Raw genomic sequence first — 14425 nt, 5'->3', positions numbered from 1 at the left:
CTTGTGACACCACCAAAGAGGCTACAGTAATGGGCTGAATAGTGAGAGGCTCCCTTTCCTGTGATGTTCCAGGGAAGCCGGGCCCGGGGGAAGGGATTGACCCAACATTGGGGAGGGAGTCAACAGAGTCACCGAGGGGGAAGTCCTTAGCCCCAAGAAGACCAACTGGTCTAGATGGTCTCGTCCCCTGGCTCTGATGGTAGGCCCAGGGGGACCAAAGAGGACACTGGGTCGAAACCTGCACCGGAGGTGGCCAATGCTGCTGTAATGCTGACACTGGGGTAGGCTGAGGCCACTGCTGCTACACCGAGGCACCAGGTGCCGAGAACAGCGGCTGGAGTAAGACCAATGTCTGGATTGAGACCTGGAGCCCTGGGATGGCCAGACCGATTCCACCTCGGAGTCTTTTGAATACTCCGAAGTCAACCATTGCAGTGCAGTAGCAGTGACAGCTGGCGACCTCCCAGATGGGACGTACTGAGCCACTGACTCCGGTTTCCTCCAGGGCCAAGGAGGATGTGCCCAAAGGAGAACGGCTGGCAGTTGCAGGGCCTGGTGCTACAGCCAGTGCCGCTTTAGGCTCCTGTATCAGTGCTGACTCCAATGTCAGTGCCGATACTAGAGAAGGGGTGGGGGCTATGGCAGGTGCTGAGGGTGGAGTCAGTGTCTCACCCGGGACTGGAGTCAAGGTTATCGGCACCGGGGCAGGATGATGGGATCCCTCAGCATCCGGGGCCAGAGTGCTGGGTGCCGAGGTCGTGGGGTGGTGCTGGCTGGATCCTCGTTTCTTCGCCGGGTCCATGGTCAGGGAAGAGGTCAGCTCAAGTAGCTCTCTTGCTGCCTCAAAACAAGTATCGGAAGCGGAGGGCTCTAGAAAGACTCCTGCTGGGCTGGCATCATGTCGTGGACTCAACCGATGCCGATCCGACTGCGAAGGTTCTGGTGCCGTGTCCGTCAGTGCCACATGCCCCACTTGAGAGCACACAGAGGGCACATGCCTTGAGCAGGACCTGCCCCTGCTAGGTCCATTCTTCTGAGACACCAGGATCTGCACCTGGTAAAGAGGCCTGCGCAGCACCAGGGAGGCGCGAGAATGGCTAGGTGCCTCACGCACTGACGCCAGTGCCAGATCAGACACCGGTGCCGGACATAAGGCCGCCTCCATGAGGATAATCTTCAAGCAAGACTCCTTTTCCCGCTTGGTATGCGGCTTGAAGGCCTTGCAGATCTTACAGGCCTCGGCGACGGGGGCTTCTCCCAAGCACTTAAGGCGGGGCATAGGCTTCTGGTACTTCTCACAAGGCTTGAAGCTGTGGGGCCTGCGTATGCCCCACCAAGCACACTGGGGACACGAAGCGAGTCCCACACCTGAGCACTTAAAACTAAGAACACTTCATAGCTAATAAAACCTTAGATAACAACAATGAACTGAAAACTATTTAACTAACTACTAAAACAACAAGAAGAACTGCTAAGAGGCGCTTGCAGAGGAAGAGCAAAGACATGTTCCAAAGACCTTCACGAGAAGTAAGAAGGAACTGAGGCAGTGAAGGGCCAGCAAGGGTATATATTAGCTGATATACTGGTGTCATTCCAGGACGCTCCCTTGCCAGACCAACGGATACTACTAAAGGAATAACTTCCGATGGCGAGTGCACACAGCACGCGCACACCTACATGGAATGGACATGATTAATCACTCGAGAAAGAGCAAATATTATAAATATCGTATTGCATGAAAGTGTTACAGTTAGCATTTGATACAATGACCATAAAATACTAAGGATTTGTGAAGCTGAGATAATGTCAACTAAAACATCTTATGCATATTATGCTACAGTTTAAAAATAAAAAGGAAATATTCTGTTAATTTAATAAAGTTTCTTAAGAGTCCAACAAATGTAAAAAAATGGGGAAATTCCAAGAACAGGCAGTCCCCGGGTTACGTACAAGATAGGAACTGTAGGTTTTTTCTTAAGTTGAATCTGTATGTAAGTCGGAACTGGCGTCCAGATTCAGCCGCTGCTGAAACTGATCAGTTTCAACAGCGGCTGAATCTGGACGCCAGTTCCGACTTACATACAGATTCAACTTAAGAACCCCAGGCATCCCCAAGTCAGCTGCTGCTGAAACTGATCAGCGGCTGATTCCAGGAAGCCCGGGACAGGGGCTTCCTGTAGTCAGCCACTGGTCAGTTTCAGCAGCGGCTGACTTGGGGACACGTGGGGCAGAGCAGCTGGGGTGCTGCCGGGTTGGTCCAGTAGCGCCCAGAGCGGCGCTACGGGACCAACCGGCAGCGCCCCAGCTGCTGTACCACAGGCGTCCGGAGCAAAGCATGGGGGCAGCGGGACAGCCCAGACGCGCCATGTATGTCCTGCTGCCCTCGGGCTCCGCGGCTTTGATCTGCTTTGCTCCCCGTCTCCCTGGTCTGCAGACCAGGGGGACGGGGAGCAAAGCGGTGGAACACACGGGCAGCGGACAGCCCAGACTGGGCTGTCTGCTGCCCGCGTGCTCCGCCGCTTTGCTTCCTCTCCCTGGTCTGCTGGAGACCAGGGAGAGGGCCCCGTTCGTAACTGCGGATCCGACATAAGTCGGATCCGCGTAACTCGGGGACTGCCTGTATAGCTAATATACATAGTTGAGTGAGTTGCAAGTAGGTTATTTACTTTGGTGCTCAAGTATAAAAGATGTGCAAAATTATCCATTGTTCTGAAACACTAAAGCAGGGATAGTCAAACCATGTAACAAGGAGAGCCAAAATAGCAGCGGAAAAAATGTGACGAGCCACACCAGAATCATCAGAAAAAGCCCCCCCCCCAATAACAGGATTGTTGAGCAAAAACAACAAAAAAATTTTTTTAAAGGAGGCTGCCCCTCTAAGACAGCCGCCATCTTGGGTACCATTTTTAAAACCCTGCAGCTCTGACCCGGAAAGCACAGGGAAGCTGGCGGCCGGGAGGTGGGAGGGGAGGGGCAGGAAGGGGAGCCAGCGGGGACCATTTTGGGTGTGTGTATGCAGAAGCACCTTCATGAGCTGCACTCTTGGAAGGGGGGGGGGGAAGCAAGAGCTGCATGCGGCTTGCGAGCCACAGGTTGGCCACGTCTGCACTAAAGTTTCCATCCTTGTGCTAGCCAAAAGTGTTTATAATATAATTTGAATGTATATATAACCTTCCCACAGAATATATTCAAATACTTTTGAACATTTCATTTAAAAAAGGTTAACATACCTTATGCCGAGGGAGGTATTGAGAGGTGAAATTTGATCCAATTTTGTCTTCATAAAATGGGGACTTGATCTATGGTCTTTGTTAACCAAACTGTCTTTGCCTGCAATGTATAGTATATTCAGTCAGTACAATAGTTAACAAGGTCCTGCATATGTAACTATTTGATTCTGAAATTTAAAAATAAACATACCTTTTAAAACTAAACCTTACTTTCTAAAAAGACAAGTTTGTTCAATATTACTGACATTTCTAATAACGACCCTTTTAATCCAGTTGAAATATGTTCACAATTTCTAGTGACAATGCCAAGAATATCTCAAAAGTTAAGTTAATTCAATAAGTCTGTCTTTTAAAAAAAAGTTACTTATTTATCTTCACTATACATTGTGTCCGTGTCTACATTAGCATCCCTTTTCCGGAAAAGGGTGCCTATGTAGACACAGCCTATGTTAACAAAGCAAGGCAAAACAGCCAAGGTGCAGTGTCACTGCATTTCCCATTACTACAGGAGAAATGATTCTTGCAGGAGGCCATAAAGCTCCTTCACAAAAAGATTGTACCAGCATTTTCCCAGGTCTGCACGAGAAATACGTTTCTTGGGTTTGAATGAGCTAGCATAAAGAATAAATGTTTTTGATTTTCTGTAGTGTGCTAGACAGTACCTATTTGTATTTTGAGTTCTTCTGAACAGCAGAGTCAAGCATCAATAAAGAAGAGCATTTCTACCTTGACCACTAGAACTAAGGATGTTAAATTGCAGTCACCAAGCTTATTGTGTAGTCAATACAATTTGTATCCCCAATTTGGACCTCCATGCAGAGGTGCAGCAGGGTAGCTCCAGGTGCCACCATGCTGCAGCTCTACACTTTAAATATAGTAAAAGCTGATGGGCTCTTACTACATTTAAAATAGAGAAGCGCAGCATCTGCGTGAGCCCTGACCTCTGTGAAGAAGCTGCTCCGGCATCAGCCCCTGGCCACTGCGAATAGACACTGCTCCGGCACCAGCCTGATAGAGGCAGGGGGAGAGGAGGGGGGCAAGCAGGCAGCACCTTAGAGACTACGCTGGGGGGAACTGGCTTTTAAGCCAGCTCCCTTCAGCACTGGCTCGTATCCTCGCCCTTGCTGCCTGTCATAGAGGCAGCAAGGGGAGAGCACCGGGTGAACGGGACTCGTTACATTTAAAAGGCTGAAATGCTACAGTTGGAACCAATGTGAGTGGGGACTGCTTTGGTCCCCACTCACACCATTTCCCTGCTGTGTGTCTGCCTCACCTGCCCACCGTAGTGACAGTGCTGTGGGGAACCGGCTTTTAAGCCAGCTCCCCCCAGAACTGGCTCCTGCTCCCCCCCCACTTGCTGCCTCGGATGAAGGCAGCAGGGGAGCGGGGGAAGCGACTAGTCAAGTCACTACTCGACTATCCAATAAGCTTATGCTGGAACCCTCTGGGCTAAACTGTGAATCTCTTAGCAGTTACTCATCTGAGTTGTCTTATTGACTCTGATGAAACTACTTGCGTAAATAACTGCTTATCATTTTGAGTAAAGGTTTCACAATTTGGCCATACGATACTAATAACTATAATATATGGAGATATACCATCTCATAGAACTGGAAGGGACCTTGAGAAGTCATCTAGTCCAGTCCCCTGCCCTCATGGCAGGACCAAGTACCATCTCTGATACCTTCAACTATTATACAAATGCACTGTAAAGCAATGAAATACAAAACAATTAAAATAACCCTTTTAAAATGGAAGGGTCCAAAACTGTCCTGATTTACATATTTTGCAATGCTATTTTGACTTGATGAACATCTTTAATGGCTTTGTTGTAGGACCTTAGTGTATATCTGATATGTCAAGAGACCCATCATCAACAGGAGTCAATATTAAAGGAAGGACACAAATGTATAATATATGTACAAATCAGATACAACAGCAATAGATGCATCAGAAATACTTAGAAAATATTGTATTTCTTTACAGATAAGATGTTTTATTAAGCAAATGTTTGAAACAAATTGAAAGCCAAGACAAATTTAACAAATTAAGGTATAGTGAATCTTGTGGGGGGAGAGGGGGTCAAGGGTGGGTTACAGAGAAAACAAGGAAGCCAGAATGGTTAAAAAGGTTATAATTATAGCCCACCTTGTCAGAGATGTAGGTATAGTTCATATAATTGTAGTCCTAGAGCCATTGATGCTAGGACATTTAGGCATGTTAATAGGGATGACAGACGTGGGATATACAGTAATTCCTTATTTAACACTATAGATATGTTTCAGAAAATGATCATGTTAAGTGAAATTGTGTTATGCGGGGTCAATTTTTCCATTGAAAATAATGGAAAAGGTGAGGGTTGCGTTTCAAGCAGAGGTGGCTGTTGGGACCGGGACATAAGGTTGGGGGAGAAAAGGGGCTGGGTTACAGCAGGGAGAGGAGGTGTTTGGCTCTGGGGAAGAGAAGGGAAGGAAAGGGGAGGGGGATTGGGTTGGGAGTATGCCCCTGTGACAGTTCTACCAGGACCTACACTGCATCCGGTGAGGTGGGGGGGGGGTCGCCGGGAAATGGTGCAGCGAGCAGTGAACCCTCCACCTCTTTGCAGGGAGGCAGGGGAAGCCCCGCGCAGCCACTGGCAATGGGCCAGCTGGGGAAATCGTGTTATTCCGGGGACAGTCGTGTAATTCAAAAAAAGTTCCCTAAAAAAAAAAATCGTGCTATCGTGAAAACGTGTTAAGCGGGCACGTGTTAAATGAGGAATTACTGTGGTTTGAGGAAGACAATGAGGTATAGTCTAAAGTGAAATGCTACTCTTCCTTTTCATATTGACAGGTTTTATTCAACAATGTGGCCATTCTATATAGTTTACAATTTTATTAAGGTAACAAACTTACATCTATTAACTTACAACTTACATGTCTTGATTGGAAAGATTAGCGAGTGTCCCTCGGACTGCACTGGATCTCAAATTGGCAACAGCCATTTTCTATTTATCCCAAAGAAGTAAACTAACTTTTCAGAATGTTTATAAGTTAAATATAGACTAATTTTACTTTTTTAAAATAGGGTAAGCAAAATTCACACCTGGGCTGTGCCTATATTTGGCAACCAGCAACTCCATTTTGCTGATTCAAAGAATGGTTAAAGAACTGAAAAATACAACACACAGGGTATGTCTACATTGCATTCCTCCTTCGAGAGAAGAATGCAAATGCAGACAAGCGAAATTACAAAATTAAGCATGGATTTGAATTTTCCGTGCTTCATTTGCATAATTGCGGATGGCCGCTTTTCTGAAATAGCGTATTTCGAGAAAACAAACGCAGTCCAGGAGGGGTTATTTTGAGAAAAACCCTGACTTCAAAATAACCCTTACACCTTAAAAAATGATGTGTAAGGTTTATTTCGAAGGCAGGGTTTTTTCTCAAAATAATTCTGCATGGACCGCGTTTGTTTTCTCGAAATACGCGATTTCGGAAAAGCGGCCGTCTGCGATTATGCAAATGAAGCACGGGAAATTAAAATCCGTGCTTCATTTGCAATTTCGCTTATCTGCATTTGCATTCCTCTCTCGAAGGAGGAATGCAATGTAGACATACCCACACAGTTCTGCAGTGAGCTCCTTGTACATGGAACCATATAGAGCTCACTGCAAGAGTGGATTCATCATATTGAACAATTCTGCACTTATACAGGGTGAATTAGAAGGCTTAGTACCATATGTCTTTTTTAATTTAATGTCTATGACAGCATTATCTAATGCAGTACAAATAGGAAGCAATAATAATGCAATACAGTAGACTTCTAATAATCTGGCACCTTTGGGACCCAGGTGGTGCCGGATTATTGGATATGCCGACTATCGGGAGGTACTCTGGCGGGGGGGGAGGTGGAAGTGGGGAGCTGTGACGGGTCTGCCAGGACCTCCACTGCCTCCAGCGGGGGCAGGAGCTCAGAGGGGAACAGCGCGGCAAGGGCCGAACCCTCCGTCATTTTGCAGGGAGGCAAAGCCTGCAAGAAGCGGCAGCAGAGAGGGGACAAGAGACAGGCAGCTGCTTCAAGAAGTTGCTAGTCAATTACACTGCTGCTGGCTAGATCCACAGGCTCGCAATCTATCTTTCCTTTACTGCCTCTGGGTGGGTGGTGGTGGGGAAACGAGAGCAGGGGGTTCGGGGGTGCAGTAGAGGAAAGATAGATTGCGAGCCTATCACCTGTGGATCCAGCCCGTGGCAGTGTAATTGACTAGCAACTTCTTGAAGCAGCTGGCTGCCTCTTGCCCCCTCTCTGCCTCCGCGGATTGCAGGCTTTGCCTCCCTGTAACACAGGCGGAGGGCTGGGCGCCCCCTGCCCCCGCTGACCTCTGCCTCCTCCCCCTCCCTCCCGCTCCTGCCCCCGCCCGCCAGAGGCAGTAGAGGAAAGATAAATTGCAAGCCCGTCGCCTGCGGATCCAGCCAGCGGTAGTGTAATTGACTAACAACTTCTTGAAGCAGCTGCAGGAGCACTTCGGGGTTCCAGTTGGTACTGGACTATCAGGAGTGCAGGACCACTGGATGCCGGACAACTGAAGTTTTACTGTATAAAGTCTATCTTTTAGGGGATGGTGGGAAGCTATTAAAAGCACACTTTTACTTCAAACAAATCCATTTACTCACCTGTTTCTGTTTTCTTCTGACCCAATTCTTTTATTGGAGAAGACAAGAGTGGCAATGTTATACTCTGTTCTTTGAAAATCACTGGAGTTGATGCCAACTGACTACATGTAAAGGGCTTTCCCCTTGGAGTTTTAGAAGCACTTTGCTCAAGACACACAGCTCTGTATTCAGGTCTCTCTGATGTTTCAGATTCATAGGGTAGAGCTTCTGTGCTGAGTTCCTCAAACCAGTTGAGACTTATTGGCCCTAAGTCTATGAAAGAAAAAAACCCACAGATTATTATATGTAATTAAACATAGTCTTATATACATTTGAAGAACCTTAGCTTTATGCTAAACTGTTGTCTTAATTCAAATTGGTTTAATGTTCCATGAAAGACATTAGCTGAGATATACTCAGGCCTGGGCAGGATCTGGCCAACCAAGCCACCAAATCCAGCCCACAGATGCAGCGGGGAGCCCCAGGCAGATTCTCCTGCTTGCCCTGAAGCTCCACATGCAGTTTTGAAATGGGGCTGCCAGGCCCCATTTCTGTTTCAAAACTGGAGAGGAGGAGGGAAGCTTCATGAGCCACCCCCAACACAATCGCTGGTAAATGTTTTAAGCTCTGCAAACCTTAGCTCGGCAGGCAGGCAGGTTTGGCTGCTGGCTTGTAAGTCTCCTTGCCGCAGACTGCCTCTGGCACCCCAGCCCCTCCCTACCTGCCCCCACTCAACATATCCAAACCCTCTGTCCCCATCTTGCACTCATACAGCTTCCCAAATCTGGCACCTTAATCTCCTGTCCCAGATCACAATCCTCTTCTACCCTAGGTCAGATCCCAAACCCCTGCAGTCAAGTCTCCTGTCCCAGGTCACAACTGCCTCCTTCATCCAAACTATGTCCCAGACTCCAGTCTCCCTCCTGCACCCCAATCCCTTACCCTGAACTCCCTTCTGCAGCCAACCTCCATCCCAGACGTTGCATCTTCTCCATTAATATCTTGGAAGAGTGAGCCCCGTGACCACTTCCCAAAATCTTGGAGTGCCCCCCTCCACATCAAAAATTATTGCCCACCCCTGGAGATACTGGATCTTTAAAGCAGCCTTTTCTAAAACACAACCACCACATTTTTATATATTGTAGTACTCCTTCCAATTTTGATGTTGACAAAGCCAGAATGATGACAAAAAAAATTATTACTGTGGCTTTTAAACCAAAAAAATCAGTTACCCTTCAGTAACTGTGGCTCTTCAAAATGTTGTAGTCTGTAGTATCTTCTTGTGGTGCACATGCACATCGTGCATATGAACTTAAGTTTTTTATTCTGGTCTCTGTGACATCACAGCCTGTTCCAGTGCCAGAATAAGAGGGAAAGGTGGAGCTTCAGACATATCTCAGTACTGAAAAACACTCATAGGTTGGTGCTGAAATTGTTGATTCCCAAGACTTCTTTGTCTCCAGAGCTTGGCTCCCATCGCTTGATGGGAAAGAGTTTGAAAAACTTGGCTTCATAGGATTTCTTCAAGTTCTCCTTATGGTACAAGCCCATTATGTACTCTCAACTGTGCTTATACTCAGTTCAAGTATGTCACCTGATAGCTGAAGCAGACAGTGTGTATACCAGGCCTTGTTACTGTCGCCCCATAAGGAGCGTTTAAAGGGAAGACTCTATGGGCAGACAAAATGGAGTCTAGCTAGCTTCCATTTTAAGTAAAGGAATTTCTCACCTAAACTACTAAGGTGCACACATCACTATATCTCATTGCACCTCTCTCCTTAGCCTGTGCACCCAGCTCAAAGCTGGGCACTCCGCAACAATGGGCTGCACACCACCCAAAAAGATGCACACTCCCCCTTTCTAAGCGTTGCACACGGCCTCATTTTATGCACCCAGCTCATAACACCTTTTCCCGCCTCAGAGTGCTTATAAAACCTGCTCTGAGGAGAGCTCGGGTTCGTCACTGTCCGTTAGTCACCGTTAATTGCTGTCCATCTGTTTCCCTTTGACATCCCTTTTTCCTTGACATCTTCGTGGTTATGGTTAAGTGAGTGAGGCCTAGACCTAGCCCCTGTGTGAGGGAATTCCTGTCGGTTGTGGATTATCGGCATGGGCCTGTGAACTGGGACTCCGTATACCATCTACATCTACTCATCCATCGAGTCCACCAGAGTGATCGAAGGATCGGATGGGTTCGGGTTCGAGAGGAAACATACCACGCAGCAACCAGGATTTCTCCAGCCTCATCTCCAGCAGGACTGAACCGCTGCGAGGGATCTCCCCACCAGTCCTCCCTCTAGGCTTACCATTAGCCGAAAGGTTGTAGGTCATGGGCATCAATCGCTGAAAACCTTTGTAACGTATACTTACCTTTTGTGTATAGGGATCTGTCGATCATCTTTTTTTTCAGGGATAGGGTAGACTTGTTTAAAGTTGCTTGTTTGTATGTTTGTGCATTTCACTTCGACAATATATGGTTTGGCCCTAAATTTGTGTGTGCCTGATTTGTGGCTGTTAATGACACCGGTGATTAGATACGGAATACCAGGTCAGATCTGGCTTCTGTGCAGAGACACTTTAACATCTTAATAATAAGGCCTATATTTCAATTGCTTGTCCAAGTCTCTGGGGCAATATTACTCTGGAGTCAGGGTCAACGAACTCTGCACCAAGGCCACTGGAAGAGAGTTCTTGGCACCCTTTTAAACTTCTTCCCACTGTATCTAGAGGTATACCAGCTTCAGCTCCAGCTTGGAGTCTGTCTCTTCTCTCAAACCAGATGCCACGTCCACAGATTGCTCCAAGGGCATATCTAAACTACATCCCTCTTTCGAAAGAGGGATGCAAGTTAGACAGATTGAAATTGCAAATGAAGCCGGGATCTGAATTTCCCACACTTCATTTGCATAATGGTGGCTGTGTGTTCTTTCAAAAACGGGTATTTCGAAAGTGAAACCGTCGTCTAGATGCTGTTTTCGGGGGGGAAAAAAAAAAACCTTTCAAAAGATCCTGTACTCCTCAAAAAATGAGGTTTACAGGAACTTTTGAAAAAGGGTTGTTTTTTTTAAAGAACCGTGTCTAGACGGCGGTTTCACTTTCAAAATACCTGTTTCTGAAAGAACGCACAGCTGCTATTATGCAAATGAAGTGCGGGAAATTCAGATCCCAGCTTCATTCGCAATTTTGATCTGTCTAATTTACATCCCTCTTTTGAAAGAGGGATGTAGGCTAGACATAGCCCAAGAGATGTAATTTGAGCTTCATGTGTCTCCATTTTGGGGTGCAGGACGAGAAGATAAAGCAGCTGTCAGGGATGTATACTTTCCAAGGGAGCAAGAGACATCTACACAAGACTATTGCATGATGGGCAGGATTTAAACCCTGTGGGTTTAGAGTGCTATGCCAGTGATCAGCACATTTTTTCAGTCCCTTGTTCAGGAGATGTACAGGAAATCTGTCCAAGTCTCCAAAAAAACTACAAAAATAATGAGTGATCAATTTCTTCATGAAAGGGTTGAGTTTTAAACTAAAAAACAATGTATACATTGTCCAAGTTCCATTTCATTGCCATGGGCAAAAAAATGGAAGTGAAAAGATGTAGTAACTGCAACATACTGTGTGTTTATATGCAGGGCTCGCCGAACTGCGGCAAGCCCTGCTCGCCAGCCGCGCTGTCCGGCGATCTGCACATGCACAGATCATTCTGCACATGCGCAGATCGTCCGAACCCAGCTCTTCCGGGTTACAATCTACTCGCCATAGGCGAGTAGATTGTATTATTTGTCGAGCCCTGCTTATATGGAAGCATGAGGTGATACAAGGCACATGCAAAGCACCAATACACATTGCTATGAAAAAAATTGTGAGTTTATATGCACATGTGAATCTACAGTGGAATCCATACTAAAATACACTCCAATAAGAACACTTGTTAAACAATGGAATTGTTTTATAGTTAGAAGGGAAATTGGCACCATTTTGCTAAAACCAGCAATATATAAGTTAAAAAAGGTCCTTCTCCACACAAATAAAATCACAAAATACAGTGTATTTGAAAAAAAAATCACTCTCATTAGCACTTATGAGCCTAGAGCTGGAGGCAACCATTTGAACAGTGAAATAATTTTTAACACTGACATGAAGTCTATAAAAGATATTGAGGTCTTGAGAACTTTAAGTATATTTAAATATGAGAGCATTTATGAGTCTTGAATCTTTATTAAAACCATTTGGAAATTACGACAACATCTTTTTAAAACTTTAAGTTAAAATTAGTAATGCAAACAATTAAACGGGACCAATCAACTGCTTCTGAATATTTAATAGTCTCCTTAATATTTTCTGTTTTCAGCTGTTAAAATATTCATATATTTATCAAAGTACAACTGACAAGAAAAAGACTTCAAATAATAATTAAGTTAAATAAATTAAGGAAAATAAATGAGTGTATAAAGAACAGGAACATAAGGACACAATCAACTTAAACTCAATTCTTCGCTGGGACATATAGTTTATTGCTAAATGCCTACAGAATACAACACCCTGAAAATGCCTCTTATTACAGTATGTTTTCAGCACATTTATTTCAATCAAATTAAATAATAACTGTACCTGATTCACTGCATCGTGCCTTAAATATTTCGAAGAAAGTTGGTCTCTCCACAGGTTTGTCAGCCATTTTATTTTCCATAACATCACTGGTATGCTTGTTAAAGAAGCCTGCAAAATTTTATTAAAATGCTTTGATACTCAACTATCCTAATGGCACTACTATGTGCCATGGCTTCCATTCCATTTTTTGCTCCTCAGGGAATGATGTAAGGCAGCAGACCCTTAACCCAAGTGAAGGAACTTTCTAGACAATTAGTTGTGGCAGAAGACTAGAAAGAGAGTCAGATCCAATCTCAGTTGACAGGATTATGGCTGCAACATATGCACTCCACACATTAATGAGTAGGTCATAAAAATCTAGCACAAAAATAATACGATCTCCAGTGTCTCAAGTTTCACAGCTGAGAAACGAAAAAAGAACTCAACTGTATAATAGAAGAGAACTGCATGCAAAGTACAGAATACTTTTGTAAAGTTTGACAAGAAATGAATTGGTGTTCTGAATTATTCTCAATCAATATAATTATATCCTACATAATTAGTGTATATAAGTAAAATCTGAAAAGCTGTTTTTGCTGGTAGATGCACCCATCAAATAAGAATGTGATTTAAATTGGAATACAGGCTAGACAGTTCAAAAACCAATTTTAAAAACACACACCTGTTGATTTTTTAAAACTACCGTTTCAAGTAACTAAATTACTGAAGAAAGTTTTCAAGTTTATTTACTTTGTGCATTTGAAAGCATTTTAAGGAGAGTCTATTTTACTCTTTCCTTTTGGATTGTTAGTCTGTCAATTTCACCTATGTTGCTCTCTCTCAATACTAAGAGAATCTAAAACATTTTTTAATATGGGAAAATGTTACTATAAACACACAAAAATTGGCCATGATAGTCAAAGGTAAGACTACCTGAAAAAAAAAAATCACACTCGATTTTTTAAAATGATTAATTAAAAAAAAATTACGGTGGGATGGATATACACTAAACTTTACAAAGCATTTCTGAGGCAAGATTCAAGTACCATCCGAAACTGAGATCCGTTCACTTCCGAGGCAAGATTCAAGTGCATCCCAAACTAGGGATGTTAAAATGTGTGTAATTGATCAACCACGTAATCACTGAAAATGTCAGTAGTTACATGCAGGGTGAAAGCCACCTATCTAGGAGCCGCATGTAACCATGTGGATTACGGATGTAAGCAAGTAGTCAAGCTGAGTAATCGACTGCTCCACCCCCCCCCCCCAACACCGCTTGCTGCCTCTGTATGAGAGGCAGGGTGGAGGACAGGAGCCAGTGCTGGGGGAAGCCAGCTTCAAAGCTGGTTCCCCCAGCACTGTCTCCCTGGTGCCACCTCGCCCTCGCTCCCCTGATGGGTATGTGGCGGAAGACGGAGAGAGGAGGCTGCTCTGGCAGCAGCCCCTTTTCACATCGCAACCAGCTCGGGGCCATAGTGAACAGGGGCTGCTGGACCCAGCATGAGCCCATCTGGGATCACTGTGTCTCTGCATTTCAAAAGTAGTAAAAGCTGGGCATCTCTTACTACATTGAAAATGCAGAACTACAGTGGTCCCAGCTCGCGCCGGTCCAGGACCTAGCCCCGCTATGGCTCTGCAGTTTAAATGTAGGAGCTAGACTGCCTGCACACCCAGCTCCTTAAACTGCATAGCATTGGGGAGGTAGCTCCTGGACTGGCGTGAGCCAAGAGAGCTTTTTCACTTATTGACTAATCGTGTAGTCCAGTGGTCTCCAACTTTTTTACATTCAAGATCACCTTTTAAATGTCAGGGCAAGCCAGGATCCATCCTGTCCCTTCCCGAGACCCCCACCCCTTTCTTGAGGACCTACCCACTCCAAACTTTTCCGCAGACTACCCAGTGCTAATGGAAACTCATAGTTAATTACATAATTACACCCGAGCCATTTTGTAGTGCTGCAACTGGGGAGAATAA

The 14425-nt window shown here is 45.2% G+C and overlaps 1 protein-coding gene across 7 annotated transcripts in view; it reads right to left on the bottom strand.

Annotated features, from left to right (window-relative positions):
• BRCA2 (BRCA2 DNA repair associated) overlaps positions 1 to 14425 on the bottom strand; it is an 84671-nt gene that overhangs the window by 66133 nt on the left and 4113 nt on the right. For 5 of the 7 annotated variants that reach the window (XR_016348541.1, XR_016348540.1, XM_089775559.1 and 2 more), the window contains exons 2-4: positions 12473 to 12580; positions 7883 to 8134; positions 3231 to 3330 (exon numbers count right to left, since the gene is read on the bottom strand). Coding sequence is in view for 4 of the 7 variants with exons in the window: in XM_089775559.1 (XP_089631685.1) it covers positions 3231 to 3330; positions 7883 to 8134; positions 12473 to 12551 (431 nt within the window). In the remaining 3 variants the exon portion in view is untranslated. Of the gene's footprint in view, positions 1 to 3230; positions 3331 to 7882; positions 8135 to 12472; positions 13701 to 14425 lie in introns of those variants that run through there. The other 2 variants (XM_089775560.1, XM_089775564.1) reach the window with 2 other exon arrangements.

Source organism: Pelodiscus sinensis, chromosome 1, assembly GCF_052426305.1.
Source record: "Pelodiscus sinensis isolate ZL-2025 chromosome 1, ASM5242630v1, whole genome shotgun sequence".
Lineage (NCBI taxonomy): Eukaryota > Metazoa > Chordata > Testudines > Trionychidae > Pelodiscus > Pelodiscus sinensis.
The sequence above is the reverse complement of the archived record's forward strand: the minus strand, read 5'-3'. Positions and strand labels throughout refer to the sequence as shown.